The 27,933-nt window shown below is 45.8% G+C and overlaps 2 protein-coding genes across 3 annotated transcripts in view; one reads left to right on the top strand and one right to left on the bottom strand.

Moving 5' to 3' along the window:
- The window catches only part of PIAS1 (protein inhibitor of activated STAT 1), a 140,751-nt gene extending 127,522 nt beyond the window's left edge, over positions 1-13,229 (top strand). For both annotated transcript variants that reach the window (XM_065548108.2, XM_045395639.3), the window contains exons 12-14: positions 2,512-2,654; positions 5,085-5,122; positions 9,294-13,229. In XM_065548108.2, the coding sequence (XP_065404180.1) occupies positions 2,512-2,654; positions 5,085-5,122; positions 9,294-9,587 (475 nt within the window). In that variant the 3' untranslated portion in view covers positions 9,588-13,229. The remainder of the gene's footprint in view (positions 1-2,511; positions 2,655-5,084; positions 5,123-9,293) is intronic.
- Positions 13,230-15,577: 2,348 nt separating this feature from the next.
- Positions 15,578-27,619, bottom strand: CALML4 (calmodulin like 4). Its single transcript, XM_005559897.4, is given in 6 exon segments — positions 15,578-15,896; positions 19,224-19,412; positions 21,333-21,473; positions 27,241-27,271; positions 27,363-27,420; positions 27,422-27,619. Coding segments are annotated over 6 exon segments (585 nt in total). The 5' UTR covers positions 27,490-27,619; the 3' UTR covers positions 15,578-15,798.
- Between the last annotated feature and the right edge of the window lie 314 nt (positions 27,620-27,933).

Consider the following 27,933-nt stretch of genomic DNA (forward strand, 5'->3'; position numbering starts at 1 on the left):
TGAACCCAGATATAGTATTTGCAAATGCCACACATTTCTCTATTTGCAGATAAAAACAAGAAATTTGAAAGTTTACATCCTTAGAAGGAGAATAATACCGTAGTCAACACTAGTAGCTATTTTATAATAATGACTAATTGGTAACTGGAAACCTCAGTCCAGCATATTGTGTTTGTTATTGTGCAGTATAAAGGTTGAAATGCATTTCAAAACATTATTACAAATTGAAAGAAAAGCATGCAGCCAGGAATTACAGGCAAAAACTAAATGTAAAACATTTTGTTGTCTTTAGCCACTGAATGCTTAATGTTCATCCAGAAATTGTGCTGTTTGAGATGTTTTCAAAGACTAGCATTTTAAATCCTCTCGTAATCTCTTAGACATTGTGAGAGAACTCAGCTAATGGTAAATGGTACTTTTTCTAGATATAAGAGGTTTAACCAAGTTTCCATTAGATGAAACATTTTTATGAGGCAGACGAGAGTGTGTTTTATGCTTCATATCCCATTCATTAAAATGTGGTAGATGGTCATAACTGGAACTCTATTCCTAGAAATCCAACCTTGGCATCTTTTGAAATGTTCTTTTTTTGAGACAGAGTTTCACTCTTGTTGCCCAGGCTGGAGTGCAATGGCGCCATCTCGGCTCACCGCAACCTCCACCTCCTGGGTTCGAGTGATTCTCCTGCCACAGCCTCCTGAGTAGCTGGGATTACAGGCATGGGCCACCATGCCCAGCTAATTTTTTGTATTTTTTAGTAGAGATGGGGTTTCTCCCTGTTGGTGAGGCTGGTCTCAAACTCCCAACTTCAGGTGATCCACCTGCCTCGGCCTCCCAAAGTGCTGGGATTACAGGCATGAGCCACCGTGCCTGGCCCTCTTTTGAAATATTCTATATCACTGAAATTGTATCCCCATGCCCCAGGTACTTTACATGAAGCATTAAAAGCAAAAGACAGCCGCTTTATTGCTTCCTTTCTCTTTATTTTCTATAACACATATACCTTCAGCCTCTTGTATTGGTGGGGTAACGTATAACCCTTATGTTTCCTTCCAAGAGGGCTACTATAATTCTTTTTCTTTTCGAAATTAGTTTTGTTTTTGTTTTTGTTTTTGTTTTGTTTTGAGACAGGCTCTTGCTCTGTCACCCAGGCTTGAGTGCAGTGGTGCAATCACGGCACATGCAGCCTCGACCTCCCGGGCTCAAGCAATCCTCTCACCTGTCTCCCAAGTAGCTGGGACTACAGATACATGCCACCAGGCCTAGCTAAGTTTTTTAAGTTTTCGTAGAGACAGGGTCTCCCTATGTTGCCCAGTCTGGGCAACCTCTGGGCTGAAACTATCCTTCTGCCTCTGCATCCCAAAAGTATGGGGATTACAGGAATGAGCCGCCATGCCTGGCCCTAAAATTAGTTAAATTATTATTTTTTCCTTCTCCTTTTTGCCTTTCCCTTAATTTTTAATAAATTTTTTTTAAAAAGCTACTCAGTTATTTAAACTTTTCACTGTTTTTTAAAGTCCTAATTCTTGTTTTATGTTTTCTTTTTCCAGTTATAGTATTCTCCCTTTAAAAACTCTCCACCACCTATTCATTTTGGAGTATTTCTTTTTTTTTTTTTTTTGAGACAGAATCTCGCTCTGTTGCCCAGGCTGGAGTGCAATGGCGCCATCTCGACTCACTGCAACCTCCACCTCCCGGATTCAAGTGATTCTCCTGCCTCAGCCTCCCAAGTAGCTGGGACTACAGGCGTGCACCACCATGCCTGGCTAATTTTTTTATTTTTAGTAGACATGAGGTTTCACCATGCTGGCCAGGCTGGTCTCGAACTCCTGACCTTGTGATCCACCCGCCTCAGCCTCCCAAAGTGCTGGGATTACAGGCGTGAGCTACTGCACCCGGCTTCATTTTGGAGTATTTCTTCTTGTTTCACTCATTAGATTCAGCAGGGCTTTTATGCAAACAACATGCTGATAACTCTACTGGGCATTGGGTATACTAAACAATACCCAGTTTTTGTTCTCCTGAAGACTACAATCCAACTCCAAACCACTCAGATTGCTTCATTCCCTCTTTCTTATTATATGTATTTTCTTTGCTAGGGCATACGTATACTTCTTACTAGCCAATACTTCAGTGTTGTTTTAAAAGGGTTTCCGAATTTCATTTGATGTAGGTATCTTTCACTCATATCCTGGTAAAGTGGCTCAACTGTACCTTTCTCTTGCATTCTGAAAGCATAGGTGATGATATTCCAAAGGCAATGTGAGGTTTGTGAATGTTGGATACCATTGCATCTGTCCATTTCTTCCTATGGCCTCTGTTAAATGCTATTATGTATACAAATTATTTTCTCATAATTGTGTATAATCTAAATTATACATTACTTTGCTTGGTTTTGTTCTTATTTCCAGCGCAAAACCTAGGGTTCGTTGTGAGATACAACCTCTTTTTTTGTTAACTTTGAGAGTTTAACTGACTAATGAAAACTATGCCAATCTTTCCTTCTTCCAGCATTTTAAGTCTTCCACATCAAGCATCTCCAGTATCCCGCACCCCAAGCCTTCCTGCTGTAGACACAAGCTACATTAATACCTCCCTCATCCAAGACTATAGGCATCCTTTCCACATGACACCCATGCCTTATGACTTACAAGGTGAGTCACTGGTTCTTTTGTATTGTCACATAGCATTATGAATGCCTTTGATTTATCTAGTTCTCTTCTAGGTGAATCTAAGGAAGAACTGGAAGATTGAGCTAACAGGCCTTGAACCCAGGGAACTGAGAGAAATAATATGCTGCTGTTAAAAATACTGACCCACTTCCTGTACTGTCATCAGTAGCCAGTGTTTTACTCCCAGTGGTAGAACTAGTACAATAATCTTTAGATTTTGTGAGCTCCTAAGTACTCCGCAAATTGTTTTTGAATGATCGCTAGTATGTGGGTTTGAATTTTGGTATTTATGAACATTATTTTTTTTTTTTGCCGTGGAGGATGGAGTCTTGCTCTGTTGCCTGGGCTGAAGTGCAGTGGCGCGATCTCAGCTCACTGCAACCTCCACCTCCCAGGTTCAAACAATTCTCCTGCCTCAGCTTCCCGACGAGTAGCTGGTATTATAGGCGCCCGCTACCACAGCCGGCTAACTTTTTTGTATTTTTAGTAGAGGTGGGGTTTCACTCTTTTGGTCAGGCTGGTCTGAAACTCCTGACCTCGTGGTCCTCCTGCCTTGGCCTCCCAAACTGCTGGCATTACAGGCGTGAGCCACCACACCCAGCCCTATGAACATTATTGTTCCCTGACTTTAGTTGTAATGCAACAGGCATTGTGGGTAACTATGTTGTATTATGTTTTAATTAATGGTGAGTTGAGACATTTGAAAGTTTTAGTTTTTATTCTAATGAATTTGATCACTTAAAAAGAATTTTTTTTAATTGTGTGGGTACATACTAGGTGTATATATTTATCTGATCCTTCTTTTTAAAAGCAGTTTGAAATGTCAGTATACTCATTTGTATATTTTGAGTTCATAATAATATCAAAAAGAATTGTTCTTGTATATCTTTGTAGCATAATAATTTGTATATTAGTCATATAATCTAAGAACTTTTTTTATTAAAAAAGCCATATATGCTCATTGTAGAAAATTCAACACAGAAACATAAAGTGAAAGTTTCCCTCTACCTATCCCCCAACCCCACTCCCCGGAAGTTATAGCTACTCGTGTGTGTGTGTGTGTGTGTGTGTCGGAGTTTTGCTCTTATTGCCGTGTGTGTCTGTGTGTGTGTGTGTCGGAGTTTTGCTCTTATTGCCGTGTGTGTGTGTGTGTGTGTGTGTGTGTGTGTGTCGGAGTTTTGCTCTTATTGCCGTGTGTGTGTGTGTGTGTGTGTGTGTGTCGGAGTTTTGCTGTTATTGCCCAGGCTGGAGTGCAGTGGCACAATCTCGGCTCACTGCAACCTCTGCCTCCCAGGTTCTCCTGCCTCAGCCTCCCAAGTACCTGAGATTACAGGCACGCGCCACCGTGCCTGGCTTGGCTAATTTTGTATTTTTAGTAGAGACGGGATTTCACCATGTTGGTCAGGCTGGTCTCAAAACTCTCGACCTCAAGTGATTCGCCTGCCTTCACCTCCCAAAGTGCTGGGATTATAGGCGTGAGCCACCGCATCTGGACAGTTATAGCTACTCTTAACAGTTGGTTAGATATCTTTCTATACCTTTTTTCTACATGTATGAAACGCACTGTCACTATCAAGAACAACAGTGCTATGCATTTTGTAAGCCCTCATGTTGTAATCGGTTATAATGTAGACAGTGAGTAGATGCCCAGAGTATCTGTGATGTTGTAATATATTTATCTACATCTGCGTGTTTTACTTTTCCCCAAGTTTAGATATCACAATGAAGCATTTAATTCATGCCTGTTTACTTGCTCTTCATCGCATTACACATTGGGTGATCTAGAAAAGAATGTTAATTGGAAGGGGACTGCTTGCAGTGAATCCTCAGCAGCCAGGTATCAGGGCTATTCCTTCTTATGTAATAGCCAGTTTTCAGGCACTCAAATCTCTTCTCCCCTCGTGCCACTGCAGTCTGTCAGTTGAATCTGATAGCAAATGAGCAAAATTTAAGAAAGAAAAATCAGTGCTACAACTTACTTAACCTAACTCTTTCAACTTCAAACTTTCTCACCTGTAAAATGAGGGCAAAAATAATTACATACTTCATGAAGTGCTTGTGAGGAGTAACTTTGAGAGTAGATTGAAAGTTTCCTTAAGAGGAGTCCATGAGAGCATTTGTTAAAAAGTACTATGCCAGTTTAAGGATCAGTGTTAAATCTGACAGAGTGATCATGGCCTCAGTCCCCCAAATGGGGTCACAGAGAAGACAAATCATTGCCAAAGCTTAGTTTTCAGCCTTAGTAATCTAAAGATGCGAGAGACATAAAGCATTTAGCTCAACTCTTCATGTTTAAATAAAATTCTGAGTGACATAGCATTTAAGACTTGTATTTGTTTTTGAAGTATTGGGGCATTTGGAAGAGTTTTTCCTTTTTTTTTTTTTTAACTGAAATAATTTTTTCTTCCACAGGATTAGATTTCTTTCCTTTCTTATCAGGAGACAATCAGGTATGTTATGAAAAATTTACTGTTACTTTAATTGTACATTAAAAATACAGTCATGTGCCGCATAATGACATTTTGGTCAATGACAGACCATATATGCATTCCATAAGATTATAATGGAATTGAAAAATTCCTACATCAATTATAGCCATGGTAACATCGTAGCACAAGGCATTACTCACGTGTTTGTGGTGATGCTGGTGTGAACAAACCTATGCCACCAGTCATGTAAAAGTATCGCACATACAATTATGTACAATATAATAATAACTATGTTACTGGTTTATGCATTTACTTTATTTTTTATTGTTATTTTAGAGTGTACATCTTCTACTTATTTTTTTTTTTAAGTTTGCTGTAAAACAGTGTGCAATGTTACTCCAGGACAGCCTCATACATCCCAGTTAGCCATATCTCTTGATTGCATCATTTCCTCTTGTGCTTGATTAAATCTTGTCTTGTTTTGTTCATCATGGCCCCTAAGCATACAAAATCCACAGCTAATGTTGCCAGTAAGAGGCCACATCGAGTGATTGACATGGCAAAAAAATTAAGAGTGATTAAGGGGACAATGAAGGTGGAAGATCAGTGATGGTTATTGCTCACCAGTCAGGCAGTCCCATTCTACCATAGCCACAGTCTTAAAGAACAAGAACAAAGTGACAGAAGCTGTTAAAGGATCTGCTTCATTGAAGGCAACAAGACTAACAAAAATTTGAGAAGGGCCTGTATCAGATATGGAGAAACTTGTAGTGACCTGGATTGAAGACCAGACGAAGAAACATATCCCTCTCAGCACCATAATGATCATGGCCAAAGCAAAAAGTTTGTTTGCAATGTTTAAAGAATTTAAGACTGGACCCAACAACAGTGTTAAATGTACTGCTAGCTCTGGGTGGTTTAAACGATTCAAGAATCATTATTCATTATGTAATATCAAAGTGAGTGGAGAGTCTGCAAATGCAGATGTGAAGGCAGCTGAAGAATTTTTGGAAACTCTAGATAAGCTGATTATGAAGGAAGATTACTTGCCAGACAAATTTTCAATATGCATGAAACCTCCCTATTCTGGAAATGAATCCCTGAAAGGACTTTCATCCATAAAGAAGCCAAGTCAATGCTAGGTTTCAAGGCTTTTAAGGACTAGATAACAGTCTCGCTTGGGGCAGTATTGCAGGCTACAAATTGAAACCCTTTGTGATCTGGTACAGTGAGAACTCCAGAGCCTTCAAGCATGTCAGCAAGCACACACTGCCCATGTACTACACAAGCAATAAGAAGTCATGGATGACTCAGCTCTTCTTCCAGGATGTCCTCCTGAATTGCTATGCCAGCAAAATGGAGAAGTACTATTTAGAAAGTAACATACTTTTCAAGATTATGATTTTTGTTGATAATACTCCCACACATCCTCATTTGATTGGTGATCTTCATCCCAATATCACAGTGTTGTGTCTCCTTCCAGGTACCACATCTTTGATCCAACCAGTGAATCAAGGAGTTGTAGCAACTTTTAAGGCCTATTAAAAGATCCTGAGGAGGATCCTTGCCCAGGCTGTTGCTGCAACTGAAAAACACTGAGAAGACACTGATGCAATTCTGGAAGGTTTACAACAGCTATGACTGCATCAAGAACCTTGCTTGGGCATGGAGTGGTGTCACCAAGGAGTATGTGAATGACAACTAGAAGACACTGAAGAAGTTTGTTCATGACTTCAAAGAATCTGCTAAGGATGAAGAGGTTGCAGAAATCAACAAGGCTGTGGTTGAGATGGCAAACAACTTTAACCTAGATATGGATGAGGATGACATTGAGAAGCTCCTAGAGGTGGTCCCTGAGGAATTGATTAATGAGGATCTGTTGGAACTGGAACAGGAAGACGTAGCTGCAGAAGGTGCAAGAGAAAAGGAAACTGCAGGAGACAAAAAGAAAGAACCTCCAAGAAAATTCACAGTGAAGGGTTTAGCAGAAGCTTTTGCAGACCTCAACAAGCTCCTTAAAAAATTTAAGGCCAGGCGCAGTGGCTCATGCCTATAATCCCAGCACTTTGGGAGGCTGAGGCGGGCAGATCATGAGGTCAAGAGATCGAGACCATCCTGGCTAACACGGTGAAACCCCGTCTCTACTAAAAAATACAAAAAGAAATTAGCCGGGCATGATGGCAGGCACCTGTAGTCTCAGCTACTCGGGAGGCTGAGGCAGGAGAATGGCATGAACCCGGGAGGCAGAGCTTGCAGTGAGCTGAGTTTGTGTCACTGCAGTCTAGCCTGGGCGACAGAGCAAGACTCCATCTCAAAAAAAACAAAAAAATTTAAAAACACGGGCCCTGGCCAGATGTGGTGGCTCACACCTGTAATCCCAGCACTTTGGGAGGCCAAGGCGGGTGGATCATGAGGTCAGGATTTCAAGACCAGCCTGACCAACATGATGAAACCCCGTCTCTACTAAAAATACAAAAATTAGCTGGGTGTGGTGGCATACACCTGTAATCCCAGCTACTTGGGAGGCTGAGGCAGAAGAATCGCTTGAACCTGGGAAGCGGAGGTCACAGTGAGCCAAGATCGCGCCACTGCACTCCAACCTGGGCGGCAGAGCGAGACTCCATCTCAGAAAAAAAAAAAAAAAAAAACGGGTCCTAACAATGAAAGGTTTTCATTAATAGAGAGGAATGTTTGTGGTACATTATCTACTTACAAGCAAATCTATGATAAAAAAAGAAACCAAGCAAAACACCATGGACATATTTCTGAAAAGAGTGACACCTCCTTAAGAAGAGCCTCACGCAGGTCCTTCAGTGGGTGTGCCAGAAGATTGTTGTCATAGCAAATGACAGCTCCATGCATGCTATTTTCCCTGAAGACCATGCAGTGGGACAAGCTGTGCAGGTGGAAGACAGTGGCATCGACAACCCTGATCTCCCTGTGTAGGCTTGGCTAATGTGTGTGTCTTTGTTTTTAACAAAAAAGTTAAAAAGTAAAAAATATTTTAAAATGTTAAAAATGGAAAAAACTTACAGAATAAGGATATAAGGAAGGAAATATTTTTGTACAGCTGTACAATGTACTTGTGTTTTAAATTAAGTGTTGTTACCAAAGTTTTAAAAAATTAAAGTTAATAAAATTAGTTAGCTAATGTTAATTTATTATTGAAGAAGGAAAAATATTTTTAACACATTTAGTGTGGCCATAGTGTACAGTGTTTATAAAGTCTATAGTAGTGTACAGTAATGTCCTAAGTCTTCACATTCACTCACCACTCACTCACTGGCTCACCCAGAGCAACTTCCAGTATTGCAGGCTGCATTCACGGTAAGTGCCCTGTACAGGTGTATTATTTATTTATCTTTTATACCGTATTTTTACTGTACCTTTTCTATGTTTAGATACACACATACTTAGCATTGTGTTACAGTTGCCTGTGGCATTCAGCACAGTACCATGCTGTACAGGTTTGTAGCCTGGGAGCAGTAGGCCAGACCACACAGCCTACGTATGTAGTAGGCTCTACCATCTAGGTTTGTGCGAGCACACTCTGATGTTTTCACAACCACAAAACCACCTAATGATGCATTTCTCAAAACACATCCGTGTCGTTAAGCGACGCATGACTGTATTTAAAAGTATAATGTGTAGCCGAGAGAAAGAATAAATTTCCTTGGAAAACTTCAGAGTAATCATACCCATTATTATGGCTTTAAAATTTAAATAAAAATTCTTTCTTTCAGTGGTGCCTGAGTGTATAGTAAAAACAGTGTCTTGGTTTCCAGTACTGTTTTATAAAGAAACTGGGCAGTGAGTCATACTGACTGATAGATTTCTTGGCTACGTATCTCCTTACTAGCAAAAGGGTGGACTGTCTGCCCCTCCCTCTGCTTCTGAGCATATGCTTCTTAGGAAATAGAATTGATAATTGCTTGCAATACAAACTAAAACAAAAAACAATGAAATTTTTATTTTGTTTTTCCTCCAGTTTCAGATACAAAAATGTCTTCTCAAGATCAATGCTCCAGTCGTTACATAAGATCATTTGATTTTGCAGAATGTCTTAGTAAATATTTCAGAAACCCTAGATACTCAGGCTGTCTTAAATGTAGGGCTGTGTTCTGCTGAGGAGAAAATGTTTTAATTTAGAAGTATAATGAACATTTTTGTGTCTTTTGTTTCCCCTCCCTAGCATTACAACACCTCCTTGCTTGCCGCTGCAGCAGCAGCAGTTTCAGATGATCAAGACCTCCTACACTCGTCTCGGTTTTTTCCGTATACCTCTTCACAGATGTTTCTTGATCAGTTAAGTGCAGGAGGCAGTACTTCTCTGCCAACCACCAATGGCAGCAGTAGTGGCAGTAACAGCAGCCTGGTTTCTTCCAACAGCCTAAGGGAGAGCCATAGCCACACCGTCACAAACAGGAGCAGCACGGACACGGCATCCATCTTTGGCATCATACCAGACATTATTTCACTGGACTGATTCCCAGGCCCTGCTGCTTCCATCCCCACCCCAGATCAAATGAACTTGGCAGAAAGAAGAGAACTTTGTGCTCTGTTTTACCTTACTCTGTTTAGAAAAGTATACAAGCGTGTTTTTTTCCTTTTTTTAGGGAAAAAATTAAAAGAAATGTACAGAGAACAAAACTATATTTTCAGTTTTACTTTTGTATATAAATCTAAGACTGCCTGTGTGATAAAAACACTTGTTTAAAAAAAAAAAAGGAAAGAAAAGAAAAAAGAAAAAACAAGCACCCACAAACCACCTTCAGCTCATTTTTTTTCTGGATTCTGAAGATTTTTCATCATTTGTCCTATGGTTTTGGTTTTATTTTACTTCAATGGCATTATTTTATTTGCAATAACAGAAAAGGAATTGCATGTATGAAGTTTTAAATTGTGGGCTTTTCTTTGTTGTGGGGAGGGGGTTGGGGGGATAGTTTGATTTCCATTTTCTGAAAACGACAGACTTGGATTCTGTTTGTGTGTGTGTGCATATTTTATCCAGCCTTAAGTTATAAAGCTCATCTGTCCCGCTGCATTCCCTGTGTATTTTCAGGACATGGCTCGTGGGTTGTGTGTTCATTGTGTGCGTCTGTATGTATTTTTCTGTCATCACTGTTCCCTCTTCTCCCGAGTGTGCATTCAGTTAATATAATCAGTTGCTTGCTTCTTTCAAAGTGCTTTGAAGGTCTTGAACTCACGTGTGAGCATCTTTATCAACTATCCCAACTGCATGTTCTCCATCACATATTCTCTTATTTGCTCTGTACCCCGAGAATATGTTTTAGAGATATTGGAATAAAGCTGTCTGGGTAAGGAGTAGGCTTAGCCGAACTATGAATAATACACTTTAGTCTAGTTCTTTATTCTAAATCTGGATTGCCAGTATTGTGTATTTAAACCAAGTCTGTGAATACCTGCTTTTTTGGCCACAGAGTAACAGTTTTTCATGTAAGATCTTCATACCAGAGTAGGAAGTAAAAATAGCTTAGAAAGCCCTGTCAGGTGTTTTGTGCAGCTGACAGAGGTAATGTTACATCACCTCAAAAAGAAAGATAAACAGTCAGTTATTCTAAAAATAAATTGTTTGGAAAGTACAATGCACCACATTTTTGTAGAAGTCTACTATTTGATAAACAGTTGAAATTCAAGATGTGTTTGACCCTTAGTCATTTTTACTCTTTGGTTCTGAGTATACCTATTTTCTTAGCATATCTACCTTGTTTATCTTTTTCTTCACCTTTTAACAAGTATGACATAGGAAAGTCATTTTTTTAGAATTCATGGATCAGTCTGATCTACTCTTATTCATAATGGAACATGTAAATATATTGAAAACTGTTTTTCAGGAGAGAAATATGAGTTGGAGGGAAGGAAAAGTGGTTCTACTTACGTTCCAAAATCCTCATCAGAGAAGGTATGATGTTCTCAGGTGTGGAAAATATTTTTTAGTTGATTGAGAAGGCAGGTTTAACAGAAAATATAAAGAAGGGGCATAATGATTGCCGTTTTTCCAGACTGGATTTTCTTACCACAACTGTTAATGTTCTCAGAGTTGATGAAGGACCACCTTTGTGTATACACTTGTAGTTTTAAACCTTGCATTGGTAACAAAATGATCTACTTTAATCCAGGTAGAATTCAAGATGGCTGTACTTCAGTTGTATGATAAAATTAATGGTTCTCATGACTGTGTGGCATCTAAAAATAATGTTTTTATAGCATCTCTCTGCCACTAAATTGTTGACTTGAATTTTGGAAAAAAAAGTTGGTGTTGATATGTATATGTGTGTGTGTATATATGTATTTATAAACAAGTGTGTGTGAGTAACAAGTGAGTTTCATAGTCTTCCCCTACGCATGTGTATTCCACACACAAATGGCTGAGTTATAGTCATAAAACAATTTGCAATAAAAAAAACAAAACAGATTGTCGGTTAACCAGGAAACAGTTACGTTTTTTAATGAATCTGGTATTACAGTGAGCAAATGTCATATTAATTTAGGCTAATTTCTAATAGTACCATAATTTGTGTCTAAATTTGGACTCGGGTAGAAATTACCAAAATTGTGGGGAGTTTGTTTTCTGATTTTACATTGGTTTAGGAAACATATTTTTACTAATTCAGCTGTCTTAGGTAAAAGGAATAGTTTTCTTCCTGTTTTTTTATGTGTCATTGTTAGTGGTCTCAAAATTCTGATCAATAACTTTGTGTATGATGCTGAATTATACAAACTGTTTGAATGATCCAGTGGAAAACATATCCCTCTACGTTCTTCTGTCCAGTTGTAGAGAAGGTTAATTTCCCTCAGTGTCCCACATTTACCAACCTAAGAGAAGAACAGGTAATAGGGAGAAATAAACATAGAGTGGTTTCAGTGGTTTTGGTCATGTGTCCACAGGAGAAACTAGCCATTCAGAAGTTGTCTTAATTATAGTTCATTCCACCCTGTGAGGAGTTTGTTTCCATCAGTTGTTGACTTTCCAAAATGTTGCATTAAGTAATAGTTGTCACTCTGTTGGCCTCATGGTCAATATCAATCACACTTTATGATCTCTACTAATTACTAGTAGAGTCATGTACTATGTCTTTAACTCCTAAGTTTAAAGAAAAGCACAGAGTCACTTCATCTCTTTTTTTCTTAGCCTACCCTCACTCCCCAACCCATGCCAACATTGACATGCTATCTGTGGACAAATAGCAGTTCTCAGAATCTAGTCAAGTTGCCATCATCCCCCTTGCCTTGGCCATTCATAGTAGGTATGCATATGTTTGTTTCTGTAGAGTACTGTGTGTGTGTGTATATTTACATCTGTATGCACACATCTTTGATAAAATAGCTATTTGACTAGCAGGGTTAAAGTGGCTTTTAATTACTTTGTGAGCGTTATTGGATACATCTTTAAAAAAAAAAAAAAACTGAACCAGAACCATGCCACGCTTGGTTGACTATTTTGAGCATTAAAATTGCTTTACTAATTATGTAGACATTATCACAATTCTGTATCTTTACTGACTTAGGAAAGATTCACGTAAGCTCTGAAAACTCTGATTCCTTGGTAGATTTTCCTTTGAGTCACGTGTCTGAAATGGAATGAAAAGATATCCTAACTCTTAAGTTAATATGGAAAGAGCATTGTTTTTAAAACAATTTCGATTTTAAATACATAAAACTTTCAAGATCTTCAGGACTTTTTAAAGCACATTTGAAATTATTTTAGTAAGAATTTTGTTTTATCAATATATGTTGAATTCTGTTTTTTAAACATAAAGCTTAGATTTCAGAAAGAGGGAGGGAAAATAGCTGGTGGTCCCAGAGTGTGCTGCTGTTAATTGTTTAACAAAGGGGAAAATGTATATAAACAGATAAAGTTACCATAAATTCCATGAACTTAAATCTGTGATTCATTGCCTTAAAACTTTCTCTCTTAGAATTTCCATACCGCATGCCAAACCAGTAAAATGGCTTTTAAAAATGTATAGTAGACAATGTCAGTTTGTATAAAAGTACCAAGTGAAAATATTTATTACATGCATTGGAAAAAAAATTGTTTACCTATTGAATGTTACCTGTTTATGTAGAGCTCTTTAGATGTAATAAAAGAAAAGCCTTCAGTTAATTTGTCTTCTGTAAAATAACACTGCTGGGTGTTCAAGGGGACAAAATCCCTGTGAGACAAGTGATAATGGTTTGTGCTTCCAAAGCACCTTTCATCCAGAGATTTCAAAGCATGACAAGTAACTAATTTTCTTGCAGCATGCTTTGAGGTAAGTAATGAATATATAGCCATCATTTCCCTCTCTTGTTGAAATATGGCTAGCTCTTTAATAAATCACAGCATCTGTTCAGCATCTGCAGTTTGAATGCTAAGAGCACCGTGGCCTTCTTGTAAACAACACTAGGTGCTAGAGAAACCAGCTGGAATTTCAGGAATGAGCTTGAAACCAGGACAGGAGTAATATAACAGCCCTTCCTCCGGTAGAGGTTTGAATCGGAACACTTCACAGGATCTTAGGCTCTGGACCACTGGATCCCCTTAATGAGGAGCAGGGAGTCTGTGAAGAGGAGCCCCAGGTTCGAATTCCACACCAGCTGTGTGTTTTTGGCAAGCTATACTTCAGATTCCCGTTAGGCAAATGAGATGCATAAAACTTGCTTTAAAGCCATACTGGGACTATTCAGTGATAAATACAGACATAGAAAAGCTTTGACGGAAAGTACCCTCATTTTTTATAGCCAGAACTTGCTCTTCCTGTTCCATCTAAATCATTGGTATCTATCTCCCATCTAATCTTTGGTATTCCAGGTTGGCTGTGCAGGATTTACTTCCTAATGTCCATGACTGGAGCTCAAAAGAGGTGCCGGCCTAGGACCTTTGAGCCTTGCCTGAAAGTGACAGCAGATCTCTTGGGGGGAGGTGGGGGGTGGGGTGGGCAGCGTCTAACTGGCCCTCTGGTGGATTTACCTTGAAGGTAATGAAATTTAAGCATGAGGACCCCTCACTTGCCCTGGTCCTGGGAGCAGCCCCAGAAATTCTGCATTTCTGTTTTTGTATTCTTAAGGCAGCCAAATCTTATAAACCTCAGATCCCACAAAACATCTGCTTCTACACTGTGCGGACCTGGGCTTCCCAGCCAGATAGTCACAATTTCACCTAGTTGGCATTTCGACCATTTACTTACTCTCACCCCCACAAAACTCTTCTCTGTGGCTCCTAGGAATTCCCACTTACTCCCTTTGCAGTTACGCTTGGGGAAATGAGAGTCTCCTTCCTCAGGGCCTTGTTTGGGTCTGAAGCCACACGGCATTGTTGAGACAGTTGCACTAACACTACAACTCTTGCTCCCTGCAGTTTTCCCTGTGCCCGGTGCCTGGTGGAAGATTTGTGTCTTGTACATCCTCCCAAAAGACACATCCCGTTTGATTTGGTTTTCTTCTGCTTTAGCCTGTGGCACCACTAGACAAAGCCGCAGCCCAGAGAACCCACTTTTGATACATACATGAAAATCTTTGCACTTGGAGCCCTGCAGCCCCTCCTGTGTTGCTGTGGTACTCCAGCCCTTTTTAGGACTGTGCTGGCACTATGAATGATCCAGATTTGACAAGTGTATGGCACCTCTGAATCTCTGGCAGCACCAACCTGGCACCTTCTGGCTAACTAACTCAAAGCCACTCGAGCTGGATGGACTTCCAGAAAGCCTAGTGCTCCTACTACTGTTTTCCAGGGCTATTGTACCCTGGCCATTGCTGGTTCCATCCCCTTATTTCTCTCCATAAGTCCTGGGGAAGTGGCTTAAGGCTATGACCAGTGTGGGCCACTTAAGCAGACCTCCCTGGAACCTCTCTGCCTGGTAACAGAGCCCAGGGAACAGCTCAGAATTCTCACAGCATTGGAAGCCCCCTTCTTGAGCTCTGCAAGGCCAGTGAATTCAGCCGCTCACATCTGGTTTGCTTTGGTGTGAGGTGTAAAGTAGATCACTCTTCCCGCTCTCAGCTGATGCTGCCTCATTGTAGCATGTGTTTTCACTCTACAATGTTTTCACTCTATACTCTGTGTTTAAGAACCAATAGCCTGAGCTTTGTCACTGTATCTATTGAGATAGAAATGAGAATTTGTAAATGGGCCTCTGGCACCGCAAGAATTGTCATAAGTGTTACAGCTTTTTGTTTGTTGCAGCTTCTCAGCTAGCACTGGCTTCATCTTGGAAATATGGAAGATGGTTCTAGCCCCCAAATACAGAGTAAGTCTCTTGGTAGATTACCCTTAAGTCATTAGCTCAATCCTTCCTCAACAGGCTCCATGAGGTAAGAAGTGGGAATCCAGCTTGTGTGAGGGCCCCGAAGTTTTCAGGGGTGAAATGATTTGCCCAAAGTCACAGTGGGAAGCGGAAGAGCCAGGACTGGAACCCAGGCCAGACTCCAAACCACAGGCTCCTTCCATGCTTGAAAGGGCCGGACTCATGGTAGTTAATAAAATCAATATAAATCTTTTATTAAAAAGATCTGCTCATACCATGCATGGCTGAAATCATCTATTATTGTTGCTAGTTAGCCTCTCTTCAGTAGTTGGGTAATGTTGTCTTGCCACTGTGTTTGCCATCTCCCCCAAGTGAAAAGAACACTTTTCTTTTTAAAAATTAATCGCTCCAAGTTTTCAGGCCCAGGGGAGGCTCTCGCATTCTCCTCCTTCAATAGTCCTGTCCAGGAAGGGTGATCTTGTGGATAAATTCATCATACTTCACTTTGCCGTTGGGTTCGATACCTGCTTCCCTGAAAAGATCATCCACTGCAATAAATCACATTAATTTTTCAGTTTGGCTTTAGTGTTCCATTATAAAACAGTGAGTTCTTTGGGGACTGGAGCTCCCCTAAGGTCTTCCCTGAGTGTCCAGTTGACTATTCCTATAGACCAGGAAGTAAACCAGTGAACAGAAAGGGACAACCCACCCCTGCCCTCCTGAGACCACGGATTCCATTTAGAGCTAATCAGGCTTTCTGCAGGGGCAGGGAGTAGGGAGGTGTACTGGTAAGGATTTGGTCACTGATGCCACCCTGGGCTTTTTTTTTTTTTTTCTTTTTTGAAACAGAGTTTCGCTCTTGTTGCCCAAGCTGGAGTGCAATGGCGCAATCTCCGCTCACTACAACCTCCGCCTCCCAGGTTGAAGTGATTCTCCTGCCTCAGGCTCCCGAGTAGCTGGGATTACAGGCACGTGCCGCCACACCCAGCTAATTTTTTCTTATTTTTAGTAGAGACAGGGTTTCACCATGTTGGCCAGGCTCGTCTTGAACTCCTGACCTCAGGTGATCCACCCACCTCAGCCTCCCAAAGTGCTGGGATTACAGGCATGAACCACTGTGCCTGGCCCACCCTGTGCTTTTATTTTTATTTTTTCATGAAAATATGACCCCTGTGCCTCTATTTCTAGAAACCTTTGTCCTGGAGTTTTTACCTTCCACCAGCTCAGCCTGCAGGCAGAGCGAACATCCTCGGCAGCCCCAGGCTTCGGCCTGCCCCTCACTTGCCTGCCTTCTCCCCTAAGCCAATGTTCCTCACCACCCCTGCCCCCACCCCAAGAGAGGACTTAGTGAAAAGCACTGTCTGCTACCATCACTTCTAAAAAAAAGTATGTTTGGGGGATGGGTTTTTATGAGAGAAAAATAAATCCAACTGTGTTGAGAGCTCACAGCATACAAGACTGCCATTGTTCTCCATCGCTCCAGAAAAAAAAAAAACCAAAAAAAAAACTTCATTTGCTTGTTTCTTCTGGTTCTGGATTCCTGGGATAAAATACTAGCTTGTCCCAGGTGTTGGCAAGAGCCATTTCAGCTTGTATTCTCCACAATGGCCTCTTGGGGCCAACCTACCTTGCCTCTTTAGCCCATCCTCATCTCACTGCCCTGTGTCAACTTCCCAGGCCTGGACACCTTCCACACACACACCCCTGTAGTCAGTTAGAAAATATCCTGTGATTCTGTGCTTAACTATCCTTCTCGAAAGTACAATCACCGTGCCTTGTGCCTAAGCTGATGGTAGTTCTGAGTAATGGGAGAATTTGAGGACACTAATTCATCTCATTTTGTGGAGAAGTTTCTACAATCAGCCAGCTAGCTAAAACCATCCTGGGGGGCAGGCCAACATCAGCTCCAGGGCCAGTCACTGCAGCCTCTTGCCATCTGGGCGAGGGACAGCACTTAGCCAGGTGCTGAGGACACCTGAGTAGAATAGCCTTTCACTCCGTCTCACTTCAAAGACCCATAAAAAGCCAGTGCTGAAGTCAGCCCGTCCCAGGCCTCAGGAGGAAAAGGCTTCACCCGCAGCCGTTCCAAGGATGTTTTTTAATCAAACTGAAAATTGTCTTTCGATCACCCAGAGAAAGGATTCCTGCTGCTGGTATCATTCTTCCCATCTCCCGTGGCAAGTGAGAGGGAAATCGGTGTCCCTGCTTGTCTGGAACTCACCAGTTTCTGTGAAACATTCCTCTGCTGGTTATGAGAGATGTATGTGAGTCTGCGGCCATGACATTGCTTTAGGACAGAGATCATTAACCACAAAAATAAGGCCCTGCTCCCTCTGCTGACTCCACCTGTTGCCTAGAGGGCTGGGCGGTGTCCTGCGGGGAGTCTGGGAGGGAAGGACTCCTCCCAGGCCCATGTCTTCCCTGTCTATGTGAAAATAGCCACAAGAGGTGAGCCTGGGAAAGTGGGGTATGGAGACCCAGCCTGCTGTTGGGCGATTGATTATTTATTTATTTATTTACTTTTGGAGATGAAGTCTCATTCTGTTCCCCAGGCTGGAGTGTAGTGGCGCAAGCTCGGCTCTCTGCAACCTCTGCCTCCCAGATTCAAGCTGTTCTCCTGCCTCAGCCTCCCGAGTAGCTGGGGCTACAGGCGTGCGCCACCACGCCTGGCTAAGTTTTATGTCAGGCAATTTTTAAACTCTCTGCACTGTGCCTTAATGGCGGCAGCTAAAATCTGAGCAGACTGATTTGTAGAGTGGTAGCTCAGAGGGACCTGAGGGGTCACCTTTTGTACCCTCATTTCTAGCAAGGAAAGTGAGGTGGGAGAGAGGTCTCCCAGCACCCAGGATTCAAACCACAACCTCAAACCCCTCCTCCAGTGGTTTATGGTGATTTAACCAGGGACGGAAAGTCCATCATTTTGAAGCCTGTTTTCAGCACCCACTTGTGGCCAAGCCCAGCTCTCCTGTCCCAACCACAGGCCAGCAGGGCAGCCTAACTAGAAACCCCAGGCTCTGAGGTCGGGGTCCCTGGCCTTGGGCAGAGGCAGAGCTGGCTGGCTGCTGCCGATGTGGCAGGGCTGGGCAGGAGGGTCCGCAGACTGGAAGAACAAAGGCTGCAAATGACCCGGCGTGGGGGTCCCTTTGACAGTGTGTACAAAGGGCTTTCCTAGAAAACTCCAGGCTCTGTCCTGCTCTGAGGCAAGAAGGCCTGCTGGGCTGCAGGAAGGCACAAGGCAGAGAGACCCCTTCTCACGGGGCTCTGGGACCAGGAACCCCGCCTGTCTCGGCAGTTCTCCAAGTGTCCTGGCAAAGTTCCCTGTGGAGCCCCCTTCTGGAAGAGCTTAGAGCAGCCTGAGTTGGAAAGGAAGCAAAGCAGCACCTCAATTCGGAAACTCAACCTCAGCAGCAACTGCAGAGACTGCTGTGATGGGAGGAGGGGCAGGGATGTCTAGACCTGCCTTCACTCCCGCACTGCTGCTCAGGAGCCACTCACTCCCCCGCTTCTTTATCAGTAGAAGTAGGCACTTGTGCTCCCAGGGCTGTCATAGGCACTAGACGAAGCCCCACGGTGAGAGCTTAAACACAGGGGGAGGCCGGACTGCACGCTCCAGCTTCCCTGCCCTGTGGGGTCCAAGCTGGGTTTCCCCCCAGCTGTCCCTTCACCCTGGCAGACTTCTCCCTGCACCCCTCCAGGCCCCCTGGTTCTTCCCCAGGCTCCAGCACCCACCTAGTATGGCATCTGCTCACAGTCTCCTGTGCATGCATCAACAGAGATGGTCTGCACCACCCTGGTGGCATCAGCCGGGCTTTGGTGCCCTCCTCCCAACTTCCTAACCCCCTCTGACTGGTGGGAGACAGGCCCCAGGCTGTTACCTTCCTTGTGGGTGAGCTTCTCCCCGAGGCTCGTAAGTTTTGACCGCAGGTCGGACGCCATGATGTAACCTTTCTTCTCCTTGTCCGCCATCAACATGGCTAGAAGAATTTCTTTCTTTGGGTCTTCTTGTTTTATTTGCATGTGCATAATGGTCAGAAAAGTGGAGAAATCCAGCTCTCCATTTCCATCTAGGGAACCCACAAACACAGCAGAGTGAGCAGAGGGAAAAAGGCTCTTGGGAAGCCAGTTAGCCTCCTGCTGGACCTGCACATCCAGTTCAAGGGTCACCGACCAGGGAACGCCAGGATGTGGCAGTGGTCACAGTGAAGAGGATGCAGCCTCTCCCACCGAGTTCCCACAACGGGCCCCTCACTGGACTGGACATTCTTCATTTCAGCAACGTCCTCAGTGATGATGCTTATCATCACCCCAAAACTCAAGAAAGCGGGGTCCCATCCACAGATGGAGGACTGGGCTCCTCTACTCCCTTCTAGCGCTTCCCTCCTGCCCTGAACTGGAAGGAAACAGGTCCATGTGTCCATTCCACCTTTGACAACCACCACAGCACATCTACCAGGATGGATCAGTGCCCCCACCTGCGGCCTCAAGCCTCAGTGCCAGGCTGGGCTGCTCACCTGTCTTCCCCTCACTGCAGTTTCCACCCCAGCCCCTCCTCCACGCGCCCTGGCTGGGATGTAACTGCAGGAAATCAAAACTTCCCCTGACTACAACTTCCTATTTGTTTAGAGGAGACAGAAATCAAGGAAACCACTACCGCTTTGGAGCTGGACATGGGGGATCTCAGGTATCAGACCACTGAGCACCCTGCCGCCAGGCTGCAGGCCTTCAGAGGCCCACCTGGGCCCAGCGTGGCCTGCCCCAGGGCAGGATCCCAGCGCCACTGCGGGCATCCTCTAGTGGGGCCTTCGGTAACCCTAGCAGATGGTGGTGACCCCCATGAGATGAGGAAGCTGGGGGCCTGAGACTGAGCAGCAGCCTGTGGGCTCTGGGTCAAGTGTTCTTCCCAAGGGACCCCCTTCCCCTGGGCCAGTCCCTCCTTCCTGAGTGTCCAGCCTCCAATGCAAACAGCCACCCCAGCCTCTGAAACTACTACTTTTTTTCTTAGAAAAAAACACAACAAAACATAAAATCTGCTTCTGACTGTGAAAAGCCGTATATGTTCTCATTGTTGAAAATACAGGAAACAACAATAAAAGAAATAAAAATCACCCATAATCCCATCACCAGAGAGAACTACTTGGTAACATTTTGGATGGGTTTTCTTTCGGCATTTTTTTTTTCTAGCAATAGTTTTTCTAAAAACTATTGCATAGTTTTTAGGTCAGTCTTTGGTATCAGAAGAATTGGGTTCTAATCCTGATGCCATCACTGGCTCAAGAACTTAATGGCTGTAAACCTTGATCTTTGCTTGTAAAGTGGGTTAGGAGAAAGCCAGGCACAGTGGCTCATGCCTCTAACCCCAGCACTTTGGGAGGCCGAGGAAGGCAGATCACCTGAGATCAGGAGTTTGAGTACAGCCTGGCCAACAGGGCAAAACCCCGTCTCTACTAAAAATACAAAAACGTGGTGGCGGGTGCCTGTAATCCCAGCTACTTAGGAGGCTGAGGCAGGAGAATCACTTGAACCTGGGAGGCAGAGGTTGCAGTGAGCCGAGATCTCATCACTGCATTCCAGCCTGGGCGACAGAGCAACTCTGTCTCAAAAAAAAAAAAAAAAAAGAGAAAATGAGGTTAAGAGAATGCCTACTTCGTAGGGTTTTGGAGGTAAGCACATGACAAATACTCAACAAACGGAAATGTTTCTATAAAACATTGGGATTGCTGTCAGCGCGGCTTTTCCCTGGGTTTGATAAGTCTGTTGGAACGCCTAGATCCCAAGGTCTGTGAGATGAGGTATCACTGATTGCTATGAGGATTCCAGGAAGCCGAAGTAAGGCACAGCACTCCTGGTCTGGGGCTGCCACAGCTGGGTCCCCAGGAGGCCTGCCTGCCAGCTGCCCCTCAAACTGCTGAGCTTTTCACACCTCTACCGTCTGCACCCACCTGCCGGGCCCCTCCCCACTCAGCGTTGTTCCCACCACCACTCACCTATCCCGTGGGTCTGCAGGTGCCGCTGCACCTCCCCTGGCGTCGGGCTGGCCCCCAGGCACCTCATGGCCACCATGAGGTCTGTGGCTTTTATCTTCCCCCTCTGCTGCTTGTCATACAGGGAGAAGCATTCCTTGTACTCTGCGCACAGCCCAGAGGCAGGGTCAGCAGCGTCTGGTCACTCTCCGCTGATGCCGCCCTCCCTGTCCTCAGTCTCTTCTCCCTCTTTTCCCCTTCCTTTTGCCCACTCCTGCCATCCCTCTCTCCCCTCCCCTCCCAAGGGTGCTAGATATAGCAAATGAAAATACAGGACTGCCAAGTTAAACTGAATTCAGAAAAACACTGAATACATTTTAATTGTATGCCCCTAATTTTGCATAGGACATATACTTCTATTGAGAAAGTATTTGTTGTCTGAAATTCTATTTAACTGGGTATCCTGTATTTTATCTGGCTCCTCTTCCCTTCCTCCCTACTCCCCCTCCCTTCCTTCTCCCTCCCCCTCCCCCGCCCAACCCTCAGGACTACAACTCCCAGCACAGTACCCCTCCAGGGCTCACAGCGGAGAGCAGAAACCCACAGCAAGGCGTCCAGACCCCCAGGGGACCTCTGCAAACACAACTTTTCTGGACAATGGGAATAATAAGGCCTCAGGATTACCGTGAGAGCCAGAAATCCCAGGAGGCCTGGCAGAGAGTGGCCCTCATATGGTGATATTATCATCATTAGAGCTGGGGCATTTCTGAGCCTATTGCTCCCGCCCTGGCCTCCAGGCTGCTGAACCCTCAAGCTATCCATGGACTTGGGCCCTGGTCCTGTTCTTAGAGGCTTCAAAGAGTCCAGCTGGGAAATTCTCCCAGGGTCTGAAGCCCCTTCTCCCTCGGTACTTGGTAGAGGTGGAAGGCAGCCGGAGCTAAGGCTCCCCTAAACCCACAGTCTCCCGGCCTGACATAGCTGTCCCACAGGCTCCTGGCCTGACACAGCCGTCCCACGGGCTCCCAGCCCTGGGAGTCCCAGGAAGGCCAGCTGGGAGTTCAGGGAAAGTCCCTGGGCCGCACTGACTGAACGTCTGATTCGGGGGTAGGTGGGGCTACCATCAGGACAGGGAGATTCTCATCCAGCCCAGACGAGGCACCCGGGCCTGTGGGTGGAGCCGTGGGAACCCAGTGGCCTGGCGCTGGCCATCCCAGGCTGGGGCTCAGGGCTCTGTTCTCTCTCCTGCTTCTCACACCACCCAGGTGGGTCCTTAGAGGCCTGGACAACAGCACCTTAGCTGATGACAGCAACAATGACAGTTCACATTGCTGAGCACTCTGCCCCCAGGCCCTCGCTTCATCCCCACCACCCTGTGACACGCTCCTCATATTCCCATGTGCAGACAGGGCACTGAGGGCTGCAACACTGACAGCCTGGCTGTGGGCAGCTCTGCCCGCCAGGCCACACTGCCTTCAGTTCCAGGGCAAACACCGCTGAGTGCAGCAGAGCGAGGGAGAGGACGTAGAAGGAGCCCCCTCAAATCCCTAGCCCAGACCAGGGGTCCCTTCATACTCCCTAATGAAGGCACTCAGGCCTCCCTGGTAGGATTTCAGGGGTGTCACTAAAGACAGGCAGATTGCCATGTACCATTTAGAGACAAATTCATGGCCTTTGTGGAGAGACAGAGGAACCCCCAGTCCCACACACCTGCCCTTTCAGAACGTTCCAGAGCCTGAGCTTCCAAAGGAGCAAACCAAAGACAGGACCAGGTGGCAGGGGCCGAAGCGGCCCAGAGGAAGCAGGGCCAGAGCCTGGCCTAAGACCCCAGCTTTGATTCCCATAAAACCAAATTGCCTGCAAGAGGGCCCAGTGCCAGACGGGACAACGCCATCACTTCACGTCAGGGGGACAGAGAGAGGGCTGCCCAATCACAGAGCTTAACCTTAGCACTGCAGGTGGTGCCCCTGGGACCTCTCATGGCCACTCTCACCTTGTCTTTCTGTCTGGGTTTGCCCCTGGGTGAGGGAGGGCCAGAGGCCCACCGCCGTCCCTGCCTGACCTGTGCTGGAAGGTGCTCATCACACCCTTAGGGTCCAGAATCAGCCTGGATCTGCAGATGGGCGCACTTCACCACTCCCTGACAAGCCCTGTCAGTCACTGGGGACCTGTGGTCCTTGCCAGCAGCAGCGCCAGGGCTCAGAGGCCCAACTCCTAACAAACCTTCACATCAGATATGCGCCGTCTCCCTGCCTCACACACCTTTAAAGACCTGGAAGGCCAGATGTGAACTTGGAATTCCTGCACTGGAACAGACAGCAGGGTGTTGGAGACCCACCTGGGCTTCCCACTGGCCCCTTCCTCCACCCTCTCTCCACTCTCCCTCCTCACCTCCTGGCTCTCCTTCCTGCTCTTCCTCCTGCCAGGTTGGCCCTCTAACATACTAGCACCTATATTTCACCACGTTCCCCTCCCTCGATGGTGACCCCCGTGAGGAAGGGATTTTTGTCTTTGTGTTCACTGTTGTAGCTCTAGTGCCTGGAACGGGGCTAGCACAAAGAAGGGACACAAACATCTGTTGAATGAAAGGATTAATTGGGTTAAATGAATTGGATTAAAAATCCCCTTTAAGTCTTCTCTTTGAAAATGCAAATCCCCCGGGACAAGAAAGAGACCTGCGCAAGGCCTAGGATAACACCAGCTGTGCTGGATGTTTAACCATCAGATCTGATCATATATGTACTTGTGTCCTCTGCACTGTACAAACATAAAGGATGTGTAGCACACAACTTACAAATAATACGGAAATGTACACTATTCTTTATTATAAATTCCATCTAGGGCTGGGCACAGTGGCTCACGCCTGTAATCCCAGCACTTTGGGATGGCGAGACAGGAGTATCACTTGGGCCCAGGAGTTTGAGACCAGCCCAGACAATATAGTAAGACCTCATGTCTACAAAATATTTAAAAATATTTTGTGTGTGGTGCTGCGTGCCTGTAGTCCCAGCTGCTCAGGAGAGAGAGGTGGGAGGGCCCCTTGAGTCTGGGTGGTGAAGGTTGAAATGAGCGGAGATCATGCAATTGCACAGAGCAAGGCTCTGTCTCAAATAAATAAATTCCATCTGGCCACTTGATTACTACGAATGAGTTTTGCCAACTCTTTTTTTTTTTTGAAAGAGTTTCACTCTTGTTGCCCAGGCTAGAGTGCAATGGCACGATTTTGGCTCATTGCAGCCTCCACTCCCAGATTCAAGCGATTCTCCTGCCTCGGCCGCCCATGGAGCTGGGATTACAGGCATGCACCATGCACCATCACGACCGGCTATTTATCTATTTATTTATTTTTTGAGATAGAACCTCATTCTTGTTGCCCAGGCTGGAGTGTAGTGGTTTGATCTCAGGTCACTGCAACCCCTGCCTTCTGGGTTCAAGTGATTCTCCTGCCTCAGCCTCTTGAGTAGCTGGGATTTCAGGCACCTGCCACCACACCCGGCTAAATTTTTTGTACTTTTAGTAGAGATGGGGTTTTGCCATGTTGGCAGGCTGGTCTCGAATTCCTGACCTCAGGTGATTTGCCCACCTTCGCCTCCCAAAGTACTGGGATTACAGGCGTGCACCACCACGCCCACCAAGTTTTGTATTTTTAGTAGAGATGGGGTTTCACCATGTTGGCCAGGCTGGTTTTGAGCCCCTGACCTCAGGTGATCCACCCGCCTCGGCCTCCCCAAGTGCTGGGATTACAGACGTGAGCCACCATGCCCAGCCCAAGTTTTGCCAACTCTTATATCCATTGCCAACCTATAGTTTTGATTCGACCATGATTTGACAAATGAAGCTGTATGCCAATGAGTGTGATTCTTTTTCCAATGAAAAATCTGATGTGATCTACTGTTAAACTATTTCTCACCCTTGTACCAAATACATTCATTAAATTGAAACTTATTTGAAATCACCAGCTCTACTGAGCACAATAGGGCTGTCTTTTTAACTTTTTGTATAGATAGATGTAGGGACTGAAACATTGTTTGATCCTACATTATTTAATAATGGCTGGCTTTAACATCCTGCTTGCAAAATTCCTAAAAAATGGCTCTTGCTAGCTGTAGTGAGCCAGCCCCAGCCTACATGTGGGTGACACCTGCCTGTGCCTGGCCCAGCGTCCAGCACGTAACTGACATTATCCCCCTCTGTCCCTGGCTCGCAGCAGCCTGGTGAGGTGGCATATCCCTACTTCACAGGTGAGAAAACCGAGGCTCAGGGTGATTAGGCTTCAGGTCTGCCGCCTCCAAAGCCCCTGTTCTTTCCACTTCGCTAGGCCATCCCGTCCAGTCTTTTACACACTCGTTAAACATTGGTGGCCACTTTCTTGGTGTCAGATACTGGGATACAAAGAGAAATTACCTTCTTCCCTTCTGGGAGCTTTGGCCATCCCAGGAGGGAGGGTCAGTGAGCCTTAAAACCAGGCATGGGTGGGAGGATGCTGAGGCTGAGAGCTGAACTCCAGCCCTCAGTCCACCATTCAGTATCACCTTTGGACCTGGACAAGAGGGTGCTGCCCCGGGCCCTGTGTTTTAAAAGTCCCTGCTCCTGCCCTAGCCCTCCTCTTGGGATAAAGAGTTTGAGGGGTCTACATGGAGGTGCCCTCTGGAGCTCACAATTCCTGCCCCTCTAGACCAAGCTCAGAATACCCAGAACTCTGGAACTCCTGGCCGGGTAACCCTAACCCCACTTGGCTGGGCTCTCAGGACCCTACCCTGGATCACAAGGGCCCAAGGTGCCTGTAATTTGTTGTTGTTGAGACAGAGTCTCACTCTGTCGCCCAGGCTGGAGTGCAGTGGCACGATCTTGGCTCACTGCAACCCCGCCTCCTGGGTTCAAGCGATTCTTCTGCCTCAGCCTCCTGAGCAGCTGGGAGTACAGGCACCCACCACCATGCCCAGCTAATTTTTGTATTTTTAGTAGAGACGGGGTTTCAACATATTGTCCAGGCTGGTCTCGAACTCCTGACCTCGTGATCTGCTCGCCTTGGCCTCCCAAAGTGCTGGGATTACAGGCGTGAGCCACCACGCCCGGCCTTGGTACCTGTAATTTTAGCTCCAGTAGTCAGCGAAGGACTCACTGAGAAGGCGATGTTTCAGCAGAGACCTGGAGGAATAGGGGTGCCTGGGGGGACTCTCAGGCCCATTGACGTCCACTGTTGGGACAGGTTCAGGGTCACAACCTCAAGCAGCAGCTGGCTGTGCCTCCTGGGCCTCTCCTGCCAGGTATAGGGGGGCTGCAGTCATGAGGCTCCCCTGGCTCAGGTCTGGGCCCCTGAGTTCTTTGTAACCCAACCCTTTGTGCTCTTGGCCTTGTGGAAATAGAACCTGCATGGTGTGAAACTGAAGCCTGGTCGAGGGCTGGCAGAGTAGGGGACCCAGGGAATGAAGTGCTCACACCCAAACCAGGCTTGATGCCAGGGCAAAGGGGACTCAGTGGACCCCCTCCCATTTTACAGATAGGGAGACTGAGGCCCAGAGAGTAGACGCATCCTGCTGGAGAGTGCAAACCTGGCCTCTGTTCTGTCTCAGTTACAAAGCCCCTCCTCTTTCCCTGCTGTCAGCCATACCTTTAATGGTCTCTCTCTCCATCCCCAGTCCCCTCAGTCCCCAAATCCAACTGGTCAGGCTCTGGAGGGAAACCTAGTGGGCTCTGTCTTAGCGCCCTGGCTTGTAAATCACACTGACATGTATAAAGCCACATTTCTATTTTGGAGGCTTATCCCCGACCCCCAGCCCACTGACGGCCGCCTCCCTGCAGCTCTTGGCCCCGTGGGTGGGCCCAGCTCTCACCCAGCCACCTTCCTTCCCACCAAGAAAACATGAGCAGAGCAAACTGCCTAATGAGACCCATGTTTTGCTGAGTTGCTAATTAAAGAACAAACCCAACCTACCATTAATTTGGTCTTGGGAAAGAAACTTGGCCTGCAGCAGAGAAAGGAAAGCAGTCAGGGGAGGGCTCCACCTGAGGCTCACACCCCCAGCCCTGGCCAGGCCCACACAGACCCTCACTCACCATCCTGAGGCCCCGGCTGCCACCCGTGCGTTCGCTGCTCCCAGAACCGCGTTCAGTTTCCTCCAGCCTCAAGTCTAAAGTCTGCCAAGCTGGGTGGAGGCCCGGGTAATAAATGCTCGGCTGCCATGGAGACCGGGCCCGACGCCACCAGGGTCAGATTCCAGCTTCCTGAGCACAGCTCAGGACCCGCCACCCAGGCAGGTTGGATTTTTGAGGAAACGGGGCTGCGGAAGGCTCTCCCAGGGCACAGAGTCTCCGCCTCCAGAAGCCGCAGCAAAGGCACAAATGCCAGTTTCTTCCTGGGAGCCCTGGACTCCAGGAAGGGGTCTTCTCTCTCCTGGGACTCGGCGGGGACACCATCAAGCCCCGACTAGAGTTGGACACTTTACACCCTGGGTCGTACTGAAGGCTCCTCACACACCATCTTGGAGGAGGAAGGGAACCCTTCCAAGACGGCCCAACTCAGAGATGGGCACCAGGGCGCGCAGGCTTGGGGCTCGGTACTGCAGGGACACAAGCTTCGGTGCTCTCAGGCTGGGATTCAGTCCTCCCCGCCTGCTGACCTGCTGAG

The sequence above is a fragment of the Macaca fascicularis genome, chromosome 7, assembly GCF_037993035.2.
Source record: "Macaca fascicularis isolate 582-1 chromosome 7, T2T-MFA8v1.1".
NCBI classification, from domain to species: domain Eukaryota; kingdom Metazoa; phylum Chordata; class Mammalia; order Primates; family Cercopithecidae; genus Macaca; species Macaca fascicularis.